This window comes from Heterocephalus glaber, unplaced genomic scaffold (assembly GCF_053883595.1).
Source record: "Heterocephalus glaber isolate CG9 unplaced genomic scaffold, H.glaber_assembly_v1.0 deba00000122, whole genome shotgun sequence".
In the NCBI taxonomy this organism is placed as follows: domain Eukaryota; kingdom Metazoa; phylum Chordata; class Mammalia; order Rodentia; family Bathyergidae; genus Heterocephalus; species Heterocephalus glaber.
Window position 1 is genome coordinate 62,145,389 of NW_028258138.1, and position 22,955 is coordinate 62,168,343.

The window sequence follows — 22,955 nt, forward strand, 5'->3', positions numbered from 1 at the left end:
GAAAACATTCAGTATATACTTTGCATCAGGTCTTTATAAATTTCAATTCCTTGAATCATCACAATAAACTCATTTTTAGGTACGAGAAAGAGTCATTGAATTTCTAAGCTGGAATGAGGAAGAGGAAAGTTGAAAATTATTCCTCCTCTTCTCCCCAATCTTGCCATCATAGCTAAATCATCCCTACAGCCCACATGAGGTTGAGATATCTGACTGCAAAACCATATTTTGAATACATAGCGATACTTTTATAAAATATTCAATATTTCTTTACTTGCGATTTTTCCTTCTCAGATCCAAAAGTAGGGTCAGAATAAGCAAACAGAAGGGCCATGTTTATGTTAGGTATTCCTTTCATTTCACTCCAGACCATTATGAATGCCCAACGCCAGCTGAATCCATGACCAAATCGAGACAAGATGGGGGTCAATAATAGAAGCAGCAGAAGTCTAAAAAACAAAACAATATCTAAAATGTTATTCTTGTCGTAGAAATTTATTTATCTTCTATCCCAACCTATTCTCTGGACATCCTATTCTCTAAAAAGGCATCTTTCACAAACTTAGCATTGCACCAAATGAAGGCAGAAGGCATTCAGGAGAATGGCTTTATTATTTTTGTTCCTTTCTACAAGGTAACGATAGGGTAGGAGTACTCAGGCTTCCTCAGGTGGAAAAAAAGAGAGAGATTTTGTATATATGTATATTATGGACCCCAACAATTTTTTTAAAATCCAATGAATAAGAAATAAGAAAATGCTTTCCCTTTATCTTCAAAGATTTTAGTCTTGCTAAAACTGTCAATTCTTTCCTATTTATTTTTTCAGTCTCATACCATTTCTCTTTGTCCCATTCTCCCTGATCTTCCCATCATAGTTCAATTAACCCACAGGGGACTGAAGGATTTTATCTGATAATTTAGGACTAATTTCTACTTACTTGTCACTAGCTGAGTTGATTTTAACAACCCAACTAAGTTTCCTACATGAAATTGGAATGTTAGCAATTTGAGAGATGAGGATTAAAGACCTAGTGTACTGATTATGATGATTTTTACCACTCTCATCTCCTTTTCAGCTGCCTCTTAAAATTGCAAAAGGGACTGCAGAAATTATTTCAGCAAGGAAGTAATTTACAAAGTCTTTGATTTCTTTACTTATGATTTCTTAAGAAGTTCTTTCCAACTATATTTTTTAATTCATAGGAATTGCTACATAATACTAAGCAAAAATACAAGATATTTATGACAGGTACTTGACGTCATAAAACCTCAAAGAAAAAGAAGACTGGATGAAATATGCCAAATATCAATAGTGGCATAATCTTAAAAATAACATCTTAATGATCTTAATAGACTATGAGGGATTTTTCTTTCTAATTTTCAGAAAGTTTACAAAGTATATTGTTTAGAAATCCAGTTAAAGATAAATAAAACTACCAAGTATTAATTTGCTAATCATTTCCTGAAAAGTTTGAGTCAACTGTTGAGTTTAAGGTATGAAATATTTTTGTTTAAAAAACAAACTTGAGAGTTATTTAATTTCTTATAAATAAGAAATTCAAATAGCATTCTTACCTGAAAACAATCAATGTGAAGTAGATATTTAATGAATAATATATATCAGAAAATGATACATACAAATATATATGTGCAGGAATTAGAAGTCCACTGAAACTAAACACCATAAGAAAAGCAACAAATGCTAGACAATCCCAGAATCTGAAAAAAAATAAAATATAACCATACTGAACCTAATATATGTGTTGTAAAGCTATCTATATGAGACATTATGTCATTCAATATCAAAAAACAAAAAAATATGAGGCACTTATCAACATTTAATAAGTTTTAAAATTGAGCTACAAAGACAAGGGCATTAAAGGAAATAAATGACTAATTTCAAATCAATTTAAACCAGTTTATATATGTAAATTAGTGAGTGTTTTTCACTGTGTCTGAACAAAATATTTAGGTTGTTGTTAAGGCATTTGATAGAATGCAAACATCTAGACACTATGGTTCACATAACTTGAAAATAGTGATTGTAAAATTTTTTTTTTTCTTTTAAATTATTTTATTTTTGTGTAAGCTAAAAGGAAATTTAAACACTGAAATCTCAAAAGACCTTGGGCATCCACATTAACCTTGTTAGAGGTTCTTTTTTCCATATTAATTTCCTCAAACATTTAAAACCCATAGTAGTTTTTACTGTATATATAGCCTAAACCATAGCAATCTATGATTATGTCATTTTACACTGTGCAAAATCCTCAGAAACTAGTGGTATGACAGAACAACAATAACAAAAAATCAGTAACAATTTCATTGTAAGACATTCATATAATTTGGTCCTTCTCTGAATCAAATTGATGTAAAAACAGACACAATCTCTTTAACCCCCCCCAATCAAGTTGAACAATGATCTATGCCCTATAACAAAAGAGTAATTGATGAGACACCTTGCAAAAGGTCAAATAGCTATTTGCCAGATTTAAAAGAGTAATAAAGAGCCCCAAAATATTAACAAATGCCAGATCTGAAACAAATCATCACACACAAAAATTTTTAAAAAATCAAACAGGGACTCTGGAGCTTATTTATGACAACAAAAGTAATAAAATACAGGATATGAAAAATTAAGAGGCCATTCAATGCAATCTGAAAAGACTGAAGGGGATTTCACAGACGGTGGAGATTTTAGTTTTTAATTTCTTTTTTTATTTCAAAAGTTTTATAAGGACACCACCAGTGTATTTCACAAAGACATAAATGTGTACATGCCAGCAACACAAAATGAATCAATCTTCAAAAATCTTCAGCCCCAATTATTTACATTTTTTTCTAATACAAATTTAGGACTTCAGTATGTAAATAAATATACATTACTATGGATAACTTTCTAGTATACCTTTTTAGTGTGGCTTACCAACAAATCAGCTGAAGTTGAATTTTTTTTTTAATTAAGAAGAGATATGCTTTTGATGGTAGGGAAGGGATGGAGGAGAGGAAAAGCATGACAATTGTCCAGTTCTGGGCAGTTATCAGTCTGCTTAACCTTGGGAGCTTGTGGAAGGTGTTAATGTAGCTGGGAACATCAACACCTTGGCACGCATGAACGTCAAGTCAGGAAGGCTGGTGATCACCTTGATAGCTTCCTCACTCAAGTGTTTTTCTCTTTTTGGTTTCCTGGTAGATGTGCTCGTCTTCTTAACTGTGGACATGAGTCTCACAAATGCATCAGTCACTTTGAGGCTTGAGGTGGAGATTTCCAGTTTAGAGGTTGTTAACTCATATAACTCTGGATCCACACCATCTAAAAGGTTAATAAGGCCACTCCTACTCCAGTCAAACTAGACAGGTGGTAGAGACTCTTGGAACTGATCAGATGTGCATGTGTTCATCTCTGTTGTCATGGTGGTTGTCTGACCAATGGAAGCAATTTTTTCTGCAGCAGATAGTGGTTTCAATGGTTTCTTGGTGGGCTCTAACATACCCAATCCTGCTGCATATATGGGCACTATAACAGGCTGCTTTTTATTGCCCATGAAGAGAATATTTTGAGTGTCTATTCCTAAGGAACACAAAAGCTTCTTGTTGCTATGGGAGCCACCCCACAGGTATCTCAAGCCATGTGCGTCATGAATATCCTATAGTTCAGGGAACACATCCAGCAGTTCCCCACTTTCAGCTAAGGCCTCTCTTGTTTTTATTGGCAGGGTGCTTGTCTCCAGCAAGTGCTTCAGGGAAGCAACTTCCTCTTCAGCATCAGGGACAGATATGGAAGGAAAACATCCTTTGAAAATTCGCTCCAGGCAGTTTAGTAAAGCTGTCTGAACTGAAGTGGCTGATTCCTGTAAATGACCACTAGCAACTGCTCCTCTAGAAGTTGCTAAAGGGATGCTGTACATTTTGGAGGTTCCTGGAGTCTCAATATTTTCATCTGTCCTATGGGACTGCCAGATTTCCTTTCGATGACGAGCTTCAGTGGCCTGTTGGTCTCCAAAAGCAGCCCAAGAACAACCATCTTTTTGTTCATCCTCAAAACCATTGCAGTCTACAACTTGGTTAGGAACAGCTGAACTGAAATCTGCAAAATCATCAGAGTCTTGAAAAGCACTGCAGTCATTTTGAATATTTGGCACAGAATCAAAATCTCCAAACTCACTCTGTTGCCCATTTTTCAGTTTTGAAACAGGTTCAGTGCGAGTTTCACTCAACTTTCTTGCCATCTAACATTCCCCTGATAAACTATCAGAAGTATGTTTTAGGTCTGACTCACTAAATACCATTTCCTCTTGGCAAGAAGTAGCATTTGTATCTCTAAATTCTCCAAAGTCATCACCTGGTTCATTGAAATGTGGAAAGGGCTCTAAAGACTCTCCAAAAGTGACATCACTCATTGAATCTTGAGTACCAGTAACGAGGGGTGGAGTGCGGCCACTGGCTGTGCCAAAGTCACCAAAATCATCCTCATTGGTATCATTGCAAGTTACAAAGTCATTACTGCTATCACCATTTTTGGGGGGGGTACTGGGGATCGAACTTGGGTCCTTGCACTTCCAAGGCAGGTGGCAGAACCACTGAGCTAAATTCCTGGCCCTGCTATCACCATTTTTTACACTTATGGAATCACCCAAAACATTTTCTTCTGTGGGATCAGTGCTTAGGCTTTGGGGGTTAATAAACTTTCATCTTTGGAAGAACCAGTTTCATCGGCACCAGAAGTTTTAATAGAATCCATGTGTAGGTCAGCAGAAAATAAATCAAGTTCTTCCTTAGTTCTACATTGTTCTCTCCTAATGACTTCTGAATCATCAGCTGAGTCTACCAAACTTCAAGACTTTGATTGCAGTGTTGGAAGGCCTTGTTTTTCAACACTGAAACCTCTGTTAGACACTATGCTTATTTCTGAAACACAAGTATCCTCTCCATCAGTATCTCCTTTATCATCAAAGCTTTTACCGAAGACACTTCTTTTATAGAATTCACTTCATTGACTGTTAATTTTGTTGTTTTCCTGAATAGTTAGTGTATCTCTATCATTTAAAACTGCACAGCCTATTTTTTCTAGTTGTATCCTTTCCTTTTTGGAAAATGTAGAAAATCAGCAGAACTAGGTGCAGAGTCTAAGTTATATTCAGTGCTAAGAGGTTTCTGTCCCTTTGAATCAGCTACATTGTCCAGATCATCTGTTCCCTGTGGATTTACAGTTTCCAACCCTGTAAACCCATTTGTTAGAAGCTCTGGACAAGGAGGTTTTTCACCATTGCAGTTCTCCGTTTGTTTTGATGAACTATGTTCATATCAGTTCTAAAATCTCCTAGAGAAAAACTTCCAGTTGTTCCAACATTCTGTTTCTGCTCTACTACTGTATTTAAATTTCCTGGACTTTCCATGCCATCAATGGAAGTACCTAAAATTTTAAATCAAATTATTTCTTTGCTGGTAGTTGAAAGTAAAACATCAGACTGTCCTTTCACAGGGGTAGAAAGTTCAGCAGTGATGTCCTTATCATTGCTATTTTTCATGGACTTAAATCTTGTAAGGCTATCTACATTTTCTGAGAAATCATGAATTGGCATAAAATGATTTGAAGGTATAAACTCCTCCTTGGGATGAGTAAAATCTGGTGTATCAAAGTCGACAAACCCTATGCCAGAAGGGCTAACTTCTGAAAATCCACCAAATTCCCCAAATTCGTTATCATCATCACCATCTGCTCCATTAACTAGTGGTGGGGGGATGAAGGGTACATTTGAATTTTGTCTGGCTCAATTTTTCATTTGCTTTCAAATAATTAATTTATACCTGGCTCATCCGGGGCTAACCTGTTGGGCATGGGTCAAGGGCCCAGGGAGAAACTGGCTTCCTGGGGAAGGACCGGCTATTCCAGCTGGTGAGACCGGAAGGCAGGCTACTCCTGGCCCTGTCAGCGCAGCAGCGCCATGGACGCCCACCAGGAGTTTCAGTTCTGCTGCGGGACCCCCATCTCACTACCCTCCTCCCTCTTCCGCCGCTGCCGCCGCCTCTACCTCCTCAAATCTTTGTTTCTTTAAAAGCCACTATCAATTATTTTTAAAAGAAATAATAAAATACAAATCTGATTTACATAGTGATAGAATTAAGCTCTTGTCTAAAATCTAGCTAGTGTTCAGAAGGTGTAAATGAATCCTTTTTTGCCAAATTCTTCATATTAGGGATAAATGAAATATAAACATGATCTGTTTTTAACTTGTTCAAGTTGATATTCTAGTATGCATTTTTTTAGTCTATATTATTCATTACATATATATTAAAATTGAGGCAGGAGATTAAGGTATGGCAAAGAGATTAGACAATAGGGAATGACCTGTCAATTGTGGAGAGCTGTCAAATTAAGGCCTGGATCTGACCATCAAAAGAGGATCACTGGCTTTGGGGAACTTTGGGGAACTTTGGAGGACTACCCTCTTGTTCTTGCAGTGGACCATCCTGAGTGCTGGACATATTTTCACATGAATCCATGTTTGTTTATCTATCATCTCACACATTTTCATTATCCATTCATCTGTGAACAGACATTTAAGTTACTATTTTCTTGTCTTAGTAATTGCAAATAATGCTGCAAGGAACATGAAAGCACAGGTATCACTTCAAGATATTGATTTCATTTTTGTAAGATTATATAGTTGGAAGAAGTGAGATTAATCATATGCTTTTTTTTTTTTTGAGGAAACTCCATACTGTTCCCCAAAATGGCTGTACCAGTTTATGTTCTCACCAACAGTGTCCAAAGGGCTTTCTTTTCTCCATTTTCTTGCTAACATTCAGTACCTTTTGTCCTTTTGATAACAGTCATGGGTGAAGTAATAGATTATTGTGTTTTTGATTTGCATTTCCCTGACAATTAGTGAGACTGAGAATTTTTGCTCAGAGATCAGAAGTTATGCTGATGGATTTGCCTTTATGAAAGTGATTTGGTGTTTATATCTTGCAGCTTTCAATATTCTTTCCTTGTTCTGTACTCTTGAAATTTTTACTTTCATATGATATGGGAGGTTGTTTTCTGGTCACGCATGTTTGAGATTTTAAACATCTCCTGTACTTGGATGTCCACATATTTCCCAAGATTTGGCAATATTTTTTGCTATTATTTCATTAACTCAATTTTCTAAACTTTTAATCTGTTTCTTGGTGTCCTCTTCTATATAATAAAAATTTACAATCTGTTTTTTAATTGTGTTCCAGAGTTCTTGAATTTTTTATGTATAGCATTTTATTTTTTATTATTGCCTGAATGGAATAACTCATCAAACTTATCTTCAAGCAATTCTGTCTTCTATTTGATCTAGTTCAGTGACTCCATTGAGTTTTTTATTTGACATATTGAGCTTTTCATTTCCAAGATTTGTGGGGTTTTTTTTAGAATATCTGTCTTTTTATGTAATTGTTCTTTCATTCCCATCTTCCTTAATTCATTCAGCTGTTTATCTGTATCTTCTTTGAAGTACTTGATCATTGTAAAGGTACTTTGTTAGAATTCTTTAGCACTTAAGAGTTATGAACCTATAAAAGAGTCACATGTTGCCTTGTTTTTTCATACTTCTTGTGTTTCTATGTTAAGATTTGCACATCTTTCAGGAAGGTTATGTCCTCTATTTTATGTGAGGTTCTTAGTGAAAAATCTCTCTTTTGAGAGTTCAATTTCTAGTCCCACTCAGGGAGGAAGCAAATCACAGTAAAAATGACAACAGAATGATAAACCAGATACTGAAATGCAGAAAAAACAAATGAAAACCAACAACTATGCCATTAATAACAATATAAAAGAAAGAGACAAAAATAGAATAAACAAAAATATTAAAAATCAATAAAGGTAAAAATAATAAGAAATTAATAATTAAAAATGAATGGGGTTAAGAAAAAAGAAAATGGAAGAAGAAGCAAGACTTTTTAAAAAGAAAGAAATGAGAAACAGGAGGAAAGAGCAAGAGATTTAAAAATCTATTTAAAGAATTTAAAAATTAAATTTAAAAACCCAATTAACATATTAAAAATAAGTAAGTAAAATGAGGTAAAAGAAAAAATAAAGAGAGAAAGAAAGGAAGGAAAAAAGAAGAAAAAGAAAAGTGAGTCAAAAAATTTCTGTCAGGCTGTTTGGATTAGAAAAGTTTCTTTCTAGGACTTCTCATATTGTAACCCATCAGTTGAGGAGGGAAAGTAGTGTGTCACACAGGGCACTTGTAGTTCCTCTCTACTCCTACCTGACAGGCTGGGGCTGTATGAATGCTGAGCCTCGCCCCACCCTTTCCTAGCAGGTAGACCCAGTGAATTGTATTCTTTTGTCCTCAGCACTGTATTCACTCTAGATTTTGTGTGTTTGTGTGCCAGTAGCCATTGCTAAACACAACTATACTCATAGTTTGTGACCTGATTAGGTAACCTACTTGTTGCTCTGTCCATGCATGAAAAAGGACGGTAAATGTCCAAGCACAGGCATATCCCTGAATATGTCAGGAAGCAGAGAAAGCAAAAAGACCATGAGTTCTGTGTTGTATGGAACAGCCTAGGGGACCAAGAAATCCACTGGCCTTGATCCTGGCACTTTTGGACCATGCCCTTTCAAAAAACTACACACAATGAGTGTTTCTCCTCACCACATAGGACAAGGCTAGGGACGACTGGGCCCTCCACAGCCCTAGTTCCCTACTGCTTATACTTCTTAGAAGGTCTAGGACTAATCTTCTCCCTCTTCAGCTTTGTCTTTTCTTACTGTCTTCCAACCAGTCATTGCAGCAGAGTGATTCCAGGGACTTGATGTGTGGTTGGTTGCTTTGGAATAGCTCAGTCACAAACAGTAAACCTCCTCACAAGATGGTCCCTTGTTCAATCAGTAATAAATATGGCAAGCACTAGAGTGGTTTCTTTTCCAAAGCTAGCCTAGCATACTGTAGGGGTCACATTTAGACTAAATCTCCACACTGGATTTACAGCTTTGTATGATTTAGATCAAAATGTCTCTCCAAAGTTTCATGTGTTTAGAAAGTGACTGGATCATGGAATCTATACTCATCAGTGGATTCATCCATTGATGAGTTCAGTAGCTGAATGTGCTGTTAGGAGGAGGGACCTGGTTGGAGGTGGGTCACTGGGGACTGATCTGGAAGGCTGTATTGTTGTACTAGATTCCTCTCTTCTCTCTCTGCTTCCTGGCTGACATGAGGTGAGCCAATATCCTTCACTACACCCTCCTACCATGCCTCAGAGCCAGTCTACTGAGGACTAAACCCTATGGAAACTGTGAAGCAAAGTAAACCTCTACTTTAAGTTGCAGGTGTTGGACATTTGGTTCCAGTAATGGGAAAATGACTAATACATAATGCAATAGCTGTGGGTTCCTCCTGTGACTAGGGATGTGCTAGTCTATTGCTTATTATTGGAGCTGCCAGACCTCTCTAGGCTTACATTATGATTGCACAATCAGGTTCTTCTCTCCCCAGGAAGCTGAGGTTGTCACTACAAAACACTTCATACTTTACTCTGCATTGTCTTTCTGCTTCTATGCTTTTTAGCTTTCCTGTCACCCCGTGATTTCCAGAGCTCTTCCTCTCTTCCTCTCCTCAGAATATAGTTTCTCCTTTCTAACCCTAAATACTTTTCCTGCAGGGTCACTCAGATGTATTTCTATTCTGTCTTCTCATTTGAAAGTCTCAAAATTAGTCTTTTTAATTACCATGAAATGTAATCAAACTAGTTCAGCAAAAAGAAGCTGTCAAGACACTTTCATACACAGTAGAAATTGATAGGAGGAATTTGATGAATATGAAATCAGATTCTCTAAGGAATGAGTGTCCATCACACTCATTGGGTTTATGAGCTGAAGAGCCACTCTTCAAATCTATCCAATAAGTGAATGCATGTACTCATATTTGTATTTGTGCCTGGGCACAATGATTTCAGCATACTGAAAAAGACCTCCTAATTTTTTTAAAGTCATGATTTGTTTTAATAAAACTAGGTCTTTTCAGGTAGCAATGAGTCTTAGACCTGTTTATATACAATGATGTAAAAATGATATGTGAGAATGTGGTATGTGAGTAATTATGTGTGAGAATTTTAAAAATTGGAAGTCCTATGGTCTTACTCATAAATTTTGATTCTAGTATATCTAAGCACCTGTATTATTTTTATTCTCCAACAATATACAGGCAATAGCCCAGAGGAATACTAATGCACTGGACATTTTAGAGAAGTAAAGGACAGAGAAAATAAGATTGTACAAGCTGGCAGGGAGTACTGGGGGTACTTTCTATTTTGGAAAATTTTCTTTCTAATGAATAGAAACATGAAAAAAGTGAGGCAGCCACTTCTGCCAATATACAGGAGAAGCCCACTCCAAGAGTATAAACACAAAGATGTAAATCCAAATAGGGAAGCATGTTTGGCAAATTAGAGGAATATTGAGTTGATCAGTATGACTAGAGAAGAGTGGGTACACATGAAAATGGTAGAAAAAAATCATAGACATAGCAGGGATCCCAGCTATAGGATTTAGCATTAAAACAAGTTTGACATAGCCAAAAGAAAAGTTATTAAATGAAAAATTATTAAATGTTTCAAAGTAAAGAGGAATTAAATATATGAATCATGTTAAAGTCAGTAAAAGATCATAGGTTCAATGAGTTATAATCACAATGTAGTTGCAGAGTTGTTGGAACTGGAGGGCATACAACAGCACATAAGATGAAAAGATAGGAGATGGTATAGTTTTTCTCTTAAAGAGTTCAATGGACCTATTGTAGGGTGTTATGATATATAATAGGATTTTATCACTATTAGCTTAAATTTGTACACTCTTGGAGAGTGAAATTTCATACATGTTATCTTTTAGATAGTAAGATTCTTGAAACTGAGATTATACAGAGGTTCTTTAATGTCTATGGAAGTGAGTGGCTGAAATAGGATGATGAACATACTCAGGAGGAGAGACATTTCAAGAACTAAAAGCCAAAAGAGTAGAAGGATCAACTGTATGGAGACTGACTTCACTAAAAATAGTGACAGAGTAATGCTGAACAGAGTCACAGAAAGACAGGAGCCAAGATCTTCACAAAATGAAAAGTGTAACTCAAGCTTCTAGAGACACCAATAACCCAGAGGGACAAAGATGGTATAATCCTATGGTATGAACTTCAAAATTGGGTTCTTTGAGGAATAAGGAGGAACAATTATTTAGAAATGACTTTGAGGTGTAGAGAGATCACAGAGCAGACTCCAGAACACCAGAATTCAAATGGAAAAGATACCAAAATTTTTAAAGAATGCAATGGAGGTAATGTCTTTGAGAGAGCTCTCACCTCCACTTAAAGTAAAGTGAAGGGAAGTTTCTGAATTAATTCTCGTAGGTAAAATTACATATTTTTGTGACATTTAAAATTTTTACAACCATTATTGAATAAATTCTGCCTTGCTACAAGTAAAATTGATTTTTCTTGCGGCTGACATGAAATCTGGGCCCGGGGACTTAGCTCAGTGGTACCACTGCCTGCCTCGCATGCACAGGGTCCCGAGTTCAATCCCCGGTAGAAAAAAAAATTAAATTAAATTGGAATTTTTACTGATATCTGGAGGTACTTCATTTAGATTTCAACTTTTGAATTTTTTTAAGATCTTACACTGCTAAGTTTCTGACGTCTGAATTCATTATATCTTTTGTAATGTCTCTCACACTCAAAAAAAATCATTTTTGTTTATTTTTCAGGGCTCTATTAACATATATGTTTTCCTTGCATGTTTAGATCTAGTTCCTACCTGTGCACTGTATCTTGGCTCTAGGCTGACACAGATCCCACTCATTCCATAAGCTGGGTGCCTTTGAGCAAGACATGGAACATTTTTACCCACAGTTGCCTTACATTTATTTTGAACTTACTGTCTTTTCTGATATTGCTAATCTTATGCAATATTTTTATGTTAATTTATATTTTTGAAAGCAGTATTGTATTAAAATATTATTTATCTCAACTGCTGCCATTTTTTGCCCCCTCTTAAATTTTATACCTGAGATGAGTGTCTCACTGGTTTAATCCTGGTCTGTCTAGTGGCTGTAGGACTTAGACTGAAATTACTGAGTTGATGGTCAGAGTTGAGGAGTTAGTGGTGAAACTGAATCAACATGAACTCAAGGTAAGGTTATAAATTTTGCCTAAAATTAAAAGATTTGAAGGTACAGGTTTTCAAGAAGGGTTCAAAAAAGTTTTTCAGAAGGGGTTATAATGGAGTTAGTTTCTATGCCAATATCTTACTTTGGGCACTAGATGTGGTTACTATCATAATATAGTTTCTAATGAATATAGCAAAGTAAAAATATGTTAGTTACTCACTCAAAAAGAAGTGTTCCAATTCGTCCTTTAAAACTTGAAGAATTTAAGAAAAGCCCTATAGAGGCCACAGTAAACATTCCAGACAGTCCAACTAGCTGACCTATTTTTTAAAAGAAAGAAACATAAAGTATTATCATAGCTGTACAAATACAAGGCTACCCAACTTGGTTTCAGTTGGAAAATATTACAAATTATCACCACTATGATTGTCCTGTTTCCTCCTGAGATTCACACCCAACTGTGTAGTGAAGTCTGTAATGGACATACTTGCACTACTTTGGCTTCAGGTAATTAGCCACACAGAGCAGCTACACAGAGCTCACAAAACTTTTCATATACTCTAGTGAGGCTAGAGAACCCTGCACTGATCTGTTTCTTTCTGAGGTACTCAGGACAGCTGAAGTGGAAGTGACCCGATGAGTTCTTTATGGACTAGTCCAATTCATATAGTTTCTTCATGGGAGACAGTAGAAGATGGAAATGGTGTGTGATAAAAAACGGGGGGTGGGGGGGATCTGAGCCAAAAAAGACCAAATATGGATCTATTTATCCAGCACATTTTTTGGGTGCATTTACTATGAAAGATTGAAAAGTATAAACAACAGTGGTATTTTCTATAAAAGTACTTCTATTAGAGTTGTTTCTTCTTTGACCTCAACAAAGTAGTATATTATGCCTTAAAATTAAAATAATTGGTAAAATATAGATATAATAGCTTTTGAAAGAGAGAGCATTCATAATTCCACTGCCAAAACTTTAGGTATACTCTTAAAATATTTTTTTACTAGGATTTTTTTTTTTTTTTGGTCAGTCAGAGTACTGTCTTTGCCCAGAAAGAGATAATTTAATAAGCTGCTCAAGAATAGAAAATGAGAGGTCCTGAGTCACATGGAACACACTGAATCAGACAGGCAAGACTGCCCATGCCCTACCGAGGTCCCCAGTCACGCTGAACATGGTGAATCACCCCGCTGCAGATAGGCAGCCACCTGGTTCCACAATACAAAGACACAGAGGACTCCAGACCACCAGACAAAGGTACTGAGTCCCGCTGCTCCTGGCCCAGAGGTAGGGGCTTCTGAGGTGCCGTCCCACTGCTCCTGGTTCAGAAAAAGGAGCTTCCCAGCCACCATCCCTCCTGCTGCTCCCAGACCACAGGAAAGGGCTTTTGGGCCAGCATCCCTACCGCTGCTCCCAGCCCCTGTCCCACGTCTCCCAGCTCAGAGTAGGTAATCTGTGCAGGCGCTAACAACCCCCTGCCCCAGTCAAAATGAGAAATCATGTAAATAAGTCTCAAAACCAGACTTCCAGATCACCTACAGCAACCCCAAAGGGAAATGACATGGAACACTGTGATACTCAACCACCTGGACCCACTGAACTGGCAACAAAAGGGGATCTGGAAAAAATGAAATCAGAATTATTTCTCAGATAACAGGAGAAATTGTACCCCTATTAATAAATTGATTTAAATTGTGCCCCTAATAATAAACATGATTAATAAATCTAGAGAGAAGCTCAGAAACATGATGGAATCCCAACATAAGAAACAAATGGCATCCATAAAACAGATGCAAATCGGTTTCCAGGACATGAAAAACTCCATTAAAAGTCTACACAGCAGAATGAGCCAATGTGAGGACAGAATTTCAGATATAGAAGATAAGATTGTAATTAGTGACCAGGAAAAGAAAAATTGCTTCAAAATTATAAGGGAACATGAGAAATCAATCCAGCAGCTGCTAGATGATGCAAAGAAGAATAACATAACACTGATTGGGCTCAATGAAGAAGCAAGAGAGAGTGGAGATGACATAAAAAATCTCTTCACAGAAATAATGGCAGAAAACTTCCCAAGAAGGGGAAAAGAGCTTGACATACAGATAAGTGAGGCATATAGGACTCCAAAAAGCCTTGATCAAAAAAAAATTTACACATAGGCATATAATTGTTAAGATTCCAGAAACACAGCAGAAGAACAAAGTTCAACAAGCAGTCAGAGAAAAGAAACAAATCACATACAAAGGAAAGCCCATCAGAATCACAGCAGACTTCTCAACACAAACCATCAAGGGAAGAAGAGCTTGGAGTGACATATTCCAAGCCCTAAAAGAAAACAGCCTCCAACCCACATTGATGTACCCTGCAAAACGATCTTTCAAAATTGATGGAGAAATAAGATACTTTCATGACAAAGAGCACCTTAGGAACTTCGTGAATACCAAACCAGCACTCCAAAGAATTTACACAATATCCTAGGAACAGACATTGAGGATCACAACCCCAGGAAGCAAAGCAGAATGAACCCATCTGGCATGACAAGAAATTAAACGTAAAGGGGGAGAACCCAACAAAAAGAAAAAGTCATGGCTATGACCAGTCAATAGGTTTCAGTTACAACAATCAATGTTAGTGGTCTCAATTCACCAATCAAAAGAAATAGACTGGCAGAATGGGTCAAGAAGCAAAATCCAACAATATCCTGCATACAAGGAAGAGAACTCAAAAGGAAACTCATAGACTGAAAGTTAAAGGGTGGAAAACAATACTGCATGTGACAGGAACCTGAAAAAAAGCAGGAGTAGCTATCCTATTTGCAGATCAAGTAGATTTGAAACCAACACTGGTTAAGAGAGATGAAGAAGGACACTACATCCTTGTAAAGGGAAGAATACAAGAGGAAGAGATGACAATCATAAATATATATGCACCAAACACTAGTGCACCCAACTATATAAAACAAATACTAACGGACATGAAAAGTCATATATACACTAATACAATTGTAGTGGGGGACCTCAACTCCCCACTGTCACAAATAGATAGATCAACTAGACAAAAAATAAGTAATGAAATACTAGAACTCAATCGAACTCTTGAACAAATGAACTTAACAGATGTTACAGAGTTTTCCACCCCACAAAATCAGAAGACACATTCTTCTCAGCTGCACATGGGTTATTCTCCAAAATAGACCACATACTCACACATAGAACATGTTTAAGTAAGTGCAAAGGAATTGAAGTTATCCCCTGTATATTATCAGACCATAGTGCGATGAAATTGGGGATCCATAGCAAAAGAAACTCAAAAAATTTCATAAACACGTAGAAAAAGAAAAACACACTTCTGAATAACCAATGGGTCACAGAGGAAATTAAAGAAGAAATCAGACAGTTCCTTCAATTAAATGACAATGACAGTACAACATATTGGAAGCTATGGGACAGAATGAAAGCAGTCTTACAAGGGAAATTCATAGCAGTGAATACGCATATTAGGAAAACAGAACGAGCCCAATTAAATGACCTGATGCTACACCTCAAGCTTCTAGAAAAAGAAGAGCAGGACCACCCCAAAGCTCATACAAGGGAGGAAATTATAAAGATCAGAGGAGAAATCAATGCAATGGAGACTAAGAGAATGATACAAAAAAATCAATGAAGCCAAGAGTTGGTTCTTCGAAAGAATCAACAAAATTGACAAACCCTTAGCCAACCTTGCCAGAAAAAGGAAAGAAAAGGCCCAAATCCATGCAATTAGGAATGAAAAGGATGAAATTACAACAGATCCAGCAGAAATCCAGAGGATCATCAATACCTACTTCCAGAACCTATACGCCAATAAGATGGACAACACAGAAGAAATGGACAGATGCCTAGATACATATGAATTACCAAAGTTGAATGAAGAAGACCTAAAAATTCTGAACAACCCAATATCGACCAATGAAATTGAAAATGTAATTAAAAACTTATCAACTAAGAAAAGCCTGGGCCCTGATGGCTTCACTGCTGAATTCTACAAGACATTTAAAGAGGAACTGCTGCCACTACTCTTTAAACTCTTCAGTGAAATTGAAAGGGAAGCAATACTCCCAAATTCATTCCTGGAAGCAAGCATCACCTTGATTCCCAAAGCAGAGAAACACCCAACTAAAAAGGAGAACTATAGGCCAATCTCACTAATGAACATAGATGCAAAAATCCTTAATAAGATACTGGCAAACAGAATGCAGAAGATCATCAAGAAGATCATACACCCTGATCAAGTGAGATTCATCACAGGGGTGCAAGGATGGTTCGATATATGCAAATCAATTAATGTAATACACTATATCAATAGATCCAAGGACAAAAACCATATGATTATCTCCATAGACACAGAAAAAGCACTTCACAAAATCCAACATTCAGTTATGATAAAAACCCTACAAAAAATTGGAATAGATGGTCTCTACCTCAAACTGATAGAAGCCATCTCTGAAAAACCACCAACCAATATCATACTAAATGGTCAAAAACTGAAATCCTTCACACTGAAATCAGGAACAAGACAAGGATGTCCACTATCACCACTCTTGTTCAATATAGTTCTGGAAACATTAGCCACAGCAATTAGACAAGAGAAAGAAATAAAAGGAATAAAGATAGGAAATGAAGAAGTCAAATTGTCATTATTTGCAGATGACATGATACTCTATATAGAAGACCCCAAGAACTCCACCAAAAGTCTTCTAGACTTAATAACCAAATTCAGTCAAGTAGCTGGTTACAAGGTCAACACACAAAAATCAATAGCTTTCCTCTACATGAATGACAGACTCACTGAGAGAGAAATAGGGCAAATAATCCCTTTCGCAATAGCATCCAAAAAATGGAAATACCTAGGAATCATCCTAACAAAAGAAATCAAAGACCTCTTCTCTGAAAACTATGACACTCTGAAAAGAGAGATTGAAGATGATATCAGAAAATGGACAGACATCCCCTGCTCCTGGGTAGGAAGGATTAATATAGTGAAAATGGCCATACTTCCAAAACTGCTATATCGATTTAATGCAATTCCAATTGAGATCCCAGCAGCATACTTCATAGACCTTGAGAAAACAATCCAAAAATTCATTTGGAAAAAGAAGAGACCCAGAATGGCAAAAGCAATTCTAGGTAACAGAGACATGGCAGGGGGTATCACAGTCCCCAACCTGAAACTCTACTACAAAACTACTGTGATAAAACCAGCATGGTACTGGCAAAGCAATAGACCTGAGGACCAGTGGAACAGATTAGAAGATGCAGAAACAATGCCAGACACACTCAGCAATCTCATCTTCGATAAAGGAGCCAAACACCCTCACTGGAGGGAAGATAGCCTCTTTAATAAATGGTGCTGGAAAAATTGGGCTTCAATTTGCCAAAGATTAAAACTAGACCTCTATCTCTCACCATGCACTAAACTAAAATCAAAATGGATTAAAGATCTAAATATTAAAATAGAAACTCTGAACCAGTTGGAACAGAGGTTAGGCAGAACCTTTGAAGACAACAGTGTAGGAAAAGATTTTATCAACAAAACCTCAATTGCCTGGGAACTAGCACAAACAATCAATAAGTGGGATCTCTTCTTGTTAAAAGGTTTCTGCACAGCAAGAGAAACCACCAGCAGTGTGAAGAGACAACCCACAATGTGGGAAAAAATCTTCACCTGCTCTTCCTCAGACAAAGGTCTACTACCTCAAATCTATAAAGAACTTAAAAAGATCAGACCTCCCTAATTTAAAGACCCAATCCAAAAATGGGCATCTGAAATGAACAGACATTTCTCAGACAAAGAAGTAGAAATAGCAAATAAATACATGAAAAAATGTTCAACATCACTGGTCATTCGAGAGATGCAAATGAAAACAGTGCTGAGATTCCACCTCACTCCAGAAAGAATGGCTGCTATCATGAAATCAACCAATAGCAAATGCTGGCGGGGTTGTGGGGAAAGAGGAACCCTGCTCCACTGCTGATGGGAGTGTAGACTGACACAACCACTGTGGAAATCAGTATGGAGATACCTCAAAGAACTAGGACTGGAAGTCCCATTTGAGCCCACTATTCCACTGCTGGGGATCTTCCCCAAAGAATTAAAAGAATCATACCACAGTGATATATGTGCACCCATGTTCATAGCAGCACAGTTTGTAATAGCTAAAACTTGGAAACAGCCCAAATGCCCATCAACTGGAGACTGGATAAAAAAAAACGTGGTTTTTTAATAAAATGGAGTACTACTCAGCCATAAAAAATGAGAAATTAGGGACATTTATAGCTATGTCGATGAACATCAAGGCGATACTCTTAAGTGAAGTAAATAGGACACACATGTATAATTACCAAATAGTTTCTCTGGTGTGAGAAACTGAAAGTGTAAATAAGGACTAAATGTATAATAGGTAATGTGAAATAGCAAGAAAAGGGACAAAGGGAAAGGAAGTGGGAGGGCTAGGGGAAAGGATAGAAGGGACTGGGATTAATATGAGAAAATGGAAAAATAGGAACAAAATCTTTATAAATAGGGAGGACTGGAGGGGTTGGAGGGGTTGAAGGGAGGGCTGTGCAAGGGTGAAAAATAAGAACCAAGAGAGACTATGCAAAGGTGCGAATTTCCAATGATGAATGTCATTATATTGTATACCTAAAATGTACCAATGATTAGAATAAATAATTGAAAATGTAAAATAGGAAGAAAAGGTCCAAAGGGGTAGGGGTAGTAGGAGGGGGAGGGGAAAGGAAAGAAGGGAAAGGAAAAATAATGAGAAATGGAAAAAATGGAAATAAAGTCTTTGTAAATAGGGAAAGGTGGAGGGCATGAAGGGAGGGCTAGGAATGGGGAAAAAATAAGAACCAAGATGCATTATGTAAAGGTACAATTCCCAATGAGAAATGTAATTGTGTTGTGTACTTAAATGTACCAATAAAAGAATTTAATAAAAAAAATGAGACTCAGGGAGCAGCTTCAAATTAAAAGATGTTTGCTGAACACATGGAAGCTGAATAATAGCCTCCTGAACAACTAATGGGTCACAGAAAAAATTAAACAGTTTCTACAAGTAAATGATAATGCCAGTACAACATACAGGAATCTATGGGACACAATGAAAGCAGTTCTGTGTGGGAAATTAATAGCATTAAATGCCCATATTAGGAAAGCAGAGAAAACTCAGATAAATAACCTAATGCAGAACCTCAAGCTTCTAAAAAAGAGGAGCATAACAAATCCAAAGCTCGTACAAGAGAAGAAATTATAATGATCAGAGCAGAAATCAATGGAATGGAGACTAAGAGAAGAATAAAAAAATCAATGAATCAAAGAGTTGGGTTTTTTTTGAAATAATAAATAAAATTGATAAACCTTTAGCCAACCTTATCAAAAAAAGGAAAGAAAAGGCATAAATCCATGCAATTAAGAATGAAAAAGGTGAAGTCACAACAGACCCAACAGAAATCGAGAGGATCATCAATACCTACTTTGAGAACCTGTACTCTAATAAAATGGAAAACAGAAGAAATGGGCAGATTCCTAGAAACATACGAATTGCCAAAATTAAATGAAGAAGATATAGAAATTCTAAACACCCCAATTACAATGAGTGAAATTGAAAATTTAATAAATAATTTACCAACAAAGAAGAGTCCAGATCCTGATGGCTTCACTGCTGAATTCTACAAGACATTTAAAGAAGAACTATTGCCATTACTCTTTAAACTCATCAAGGAAATTGAAAGGGAAGCAAGGATTCCAAATTCATTCCTGTAAGCAAGTGTTACTTTGATTTCAAAATGAGGGAAAGACCCAACCCAAAAAGAGAACTACAGGCCAATCTCCCTAATGAACATAGATGCAAAAATTCTCAACAAGATACTGGCAAACAATACAGAGGGTCATCAAGAAGACACCTTGACCAAGTCGGATTTATCCCAGGGATGCAAGGATGGTTCAACATCCCTAAATCAATAAATGTAATACACTATATTAACAGAGTCAAGGACAAAAACCACATGACCATCTCAATAGATGCAGAAAAAGCAGTTGACAAAATCCCACACCCATTCATGATAAGAATGCTACAGAAAATTGGAATAGAAGGTCTTTATCTCAACTTCATTAAGGCTGTCTATGCAAAACCAGCAGCCAACATCATACTAAATGGTCAAAAACTGAAAATGTTCACACTAAAATCAGGAACAAAACAAGGATCCCCACTATCACCACTACTATTCAATATACTTCTGGAAACATTAGCCACAGCAATTAGAAAAGAAAAAGAAATAAAAGGAATAAAGATAGGAAAGGAAGAAGTTAAACTGTCATTAGTTGCTGAAGATATGATACTTTACATAGGAGACTCAAAAACTCCACCAAAAGACTTCTAGACTTAATTGACAGATTCAGTAGAGTAGCTGGATACAAGGTCAACACTCAAAAAACAATAGCTTTCTTGTACGCAAATAACAGACTCACTGAGAGAGAAATTAGGGAAACAATTCCTTTTACAATAGCATCCAAAAAAATGAAATATCTAGGAATCAATCTAACAAAGGAAGCAAAAGACCTCTACACTGAAAACTACAGCACTCTGAAAAAAGAGATCAAAGAGGATATAAGAAAATGGAAAGACATCCCTTGCTTCTGTGTAGGAAGAACAGATATAGTGAAAATGGCCATATTTCCCAAAGTACTATACAGATTAAATGCAATGCCAATTGGAATTCCAACAATATACTTCACAGAGCTAGAGAAAACAATCCAAAAATTCATTTGGAACCAGAAGAGACCTAGAATAGCAAAAGCAATTCTAAGCAATAGAGACATAGCTGGGAGTATCACAATCCCCAACATGAAACTATACTACAAATCTACTGTGATTAAAAAAAAAAACAGCATAGAACTGGCAAAAGAACAGACCTGAGGATCAGTGGAATAGATTAGAAGATGGAGAAGCAACTCCAAACATGCTCAGCCACCTTATCTTTGATGAAGGAGCTAACCACCCTCATTGGAGGAAAGATAGCCTATTTAATAAATGGTGTTGGAAAAACTGGATTTCAACCTGCCAAAGATTAAAACTAGACCCACACCTGTCACCATGCACTAAACTAAGATCGAAGTGCATTAAAGATCTAAATATTAAGACAGTAACATTAAACTTGCTGGAAGATAAGTTAGGTAGAACTCTTGAAGACACTGGCATAGGAAAAGACTTTATGAACAAATCCTCAGTAGCACAGGAACTAGCACAAAGAATCAACAACTGGGGTCTCATCTTATTAAAAAGCTTCTGCACTGCAAAAGAAACCACCAACAGAGCTAAGAGACAACCTACAATGTGGGAAAAAAATTTTAGCAGCTGTACCTCAGACAAAGGACTACTATCTAGAATATATAAAGAACTGAAAAAAATCAGACCCCCCAAATTCAAAGATCCAATTCAAAAATGGGCATCTGAAATGAACAGACATTTCTCAGACAAAGAAGTAAAAGCAGCAAATAAATATATGAAAAAATGTTCAACATCACTGGTCATTCGAGAAATGCAGATGAAAACAACACTAAGATTCCACCTTACCCCAGAAAGAATGGCTGCTATCAAGAAATCAACCAATAACAAATGCTGGCAGGGGTGTGGGGAGAAAGGAACACTTCTCCATTGCTGGTGGGAGTGCAGGCTGGTGCAGCCACTGTGGAAATCAGTATGGAAATACCTCCAAGAACTAGGACTAGAGGTCCCATTTGACCCAGCTATTCCCCTGCTGGGTATCTTCCCAAAAGAATTAAAAGAATCATACCACAGCCATATATGTGCACCCATGTTCATAGTGGCACAGTTTGTAATAGCTAAAGCTTGGAAGCAGCCCAAGTGCCCATCAACTGGAAACTGGATAAAGAAGATGTGGTTTTTAATAAAATGGAGTACTACTCAGCCATAAAGAATGAAAAACTAGAGTCATTTATAGCTAAATGGTTGCATATTGAGGCCATACTCCTAAGTGAAATAAATAGGACACAAATGTGTAAATACTGAATAGTTTCTCTAGTGTGAGAAACTGATAGCATAAATAAGGGTTAAAATTATTAAAATGAATAATTGATAATTTGAAATAGGAGAAAAGGTCCAAAGACATAGGGCTGAAGGGAGAGGAAGGGGAAAGGAAAGAAGGGAAAGGAAAAACTATGAGAAAAGAAAAAAAAATGGAAATAATATCTATGTAAATAGGGAAGGGTGGAGGGGGTGAAGGGCTCACAGGTAATGGGGAAAAAATAAGAACCAAGATACATCATGTACAGGTACAAACACCCAATGATAAATGTAAATGAATTGTATACGTAAAATGTACCAATAAAAGAACTTAAGAAAAAAAATAAAAGATGCTTGCTGAATTTCTATGGAGACAAGTAGTGAAAATACATCAGGGAAGATGGAAGATGAGGAAACAGAGGTAATTTTTGTAGCTCATAGAATACTGAACTACATTGTATAATCTCCTCTGTAATCTCCGCCTTTTCCCCATTGTCAGTAAAATTAAAGAGCCAGAAACTACTGTGTATTCAGGGGGAGGTTTGGTTAGTAGGTATCACCCCACATTCCAACTCCAAATTATTTGTAAGAGTGTCTAAAGACTTGGGTGAATGTGATTCTGAGGCTGTGTTAGAAGACAGTGATATGATTCATTATTAATATGTGCCATACTTTGGCGACAAGACGTGGTAAATGTACGAATAATATAACATATTTTTTAAAAATTTATAACCTTACTTGTTCTACAA

The 22,955-nt window shown here is 36.6% G+C and overlaps 1 protein-coding gene and 1 pseudogene across 3 annotated transcripts in view; both read right to left on the reverse strand.

Annotated features, from left to right (window-relative positions):
* The window catches only part of Slc9c1 (solute carrier family 9 member C1), a 129,242-nt gene that overhangs the window by 84,545 nt on the left and 21,742 nt on the right, over nucleotides 1-22,955 (reverse strand). For all 3 annotated transcript variants that reach the window (XM_021263780.2, XM_004835826.4, XM_021263782.2), the window contains 3 exons: nucleotides 12,363-12,462; nucleotides 1,576-1,719; nucleotides 275-449 (listed from right to left, as the gene is read on the reverse strand). In XM_021263780.2, coding sequence (XP_021119439.1) covers nucleotides 275-449; nucleotides 1,576-1,719; nucleotides 12,363-12,462 — 419 coding nt within the window. The remainder of the gene's footprint in view (nucleotides 1-274; nucleotides 450-1,575; nucleotides 1,720-12,362; nucleotides 12,463-22,955) is intronic.
* LOC106009581 (aftiphilin pseudogene) lies at nucleotides 3,051-6,470 on the reverse strand (annotated as a pseudogene).